General features: G+C 39.4%; 1 protein-coding gene across 1 annotated transcript in view; it reads left to right on the top strand.

The window, feature by feature from the left end:
* Nucleotides 1–381: 381 nt before the first annotated feature.
* The window catches only part of EMH_0096660 (uncharacterized protein), a gene marked incomplete at both ends in the record, with an annotated part of 1,097 nt that continues 891 nt past the window's right edge, over nt 382–587 (top strand). The window contains one exon of the mRNA XM_013502433.1: nt 382–444. Within this exon, the coding sequence (XP_013357887.1) occupies nt 382–444 (63 nt within the window). The remainder of the gene's footprint in view (nt 445–587) is intronic.

The raw sequence follows: 587 nt of genomic DNA, 5'->3' as shown, positions 1-587 counted from the left end.
CCCTGCCTATACACCTCAGTGTGTAGAGTTTTGTTGGTTGCTGCTGCTAGATAAAAGCATAAAAAATTAATATTTTTTGTATTTAATAAATATATATAATTATATTATTTTGTTTTATAATATATATAAATATATATATTCATATTTCAGGTGTATAGGCAGCTCACCAGACACCGCAACCACCACCCCATTAGGTTTTTGTTTTGTTGCTGCGGATGATAGCAGCAGCAACACCTCCTGCATGCATCCTTATCTCTTCTCCTCTCTATGCGCAGAAAAGAAGACAAGGGGGGCCCCCCGGGGGGCCCCCCCTCGTACCCTACTATGCAGGATTCGTTTGATTTGTCTTTGTTTAGAGAAGGACAAATCATCAGCATTAGCATGAAAGGGTTTATGACGTTTAAGGAACATGTAGAAGTGTTTTTCTCTCCTTATACTAATCTTGTATGTTGGCTAGGGTTTAGGGTTTAGGGTTTAGGGTTTAGGGTTTAGGGTTTGGGGTTTAGGGTTTAGGGTTTGAGAAGGGTTTTGTGAATTGTTTGGTCGGACAGTTAGATATTTCATTCGCTCCTTCTTTAGATACAGCA

The sequence above is a fragment of the Eimeria mitis genome, genomic scaffold (genome assembly GCF_000499745.2).
Source record: "Eimeria mitis Houghton genomic scaffold, Emh_scaff9163, whole genome shotgun sequence".
In the NCBI taxonomy this organism is placed as follows: domain Eukaryota; phylum Apicomplexa; class Conoidasida; order Eucoccidiorida; family Eimeriidae; genus Eimeria; species Eimeria mitis.
This window is presented reverse-complemented; position numbering and strand designations above follow the sequence as displayed.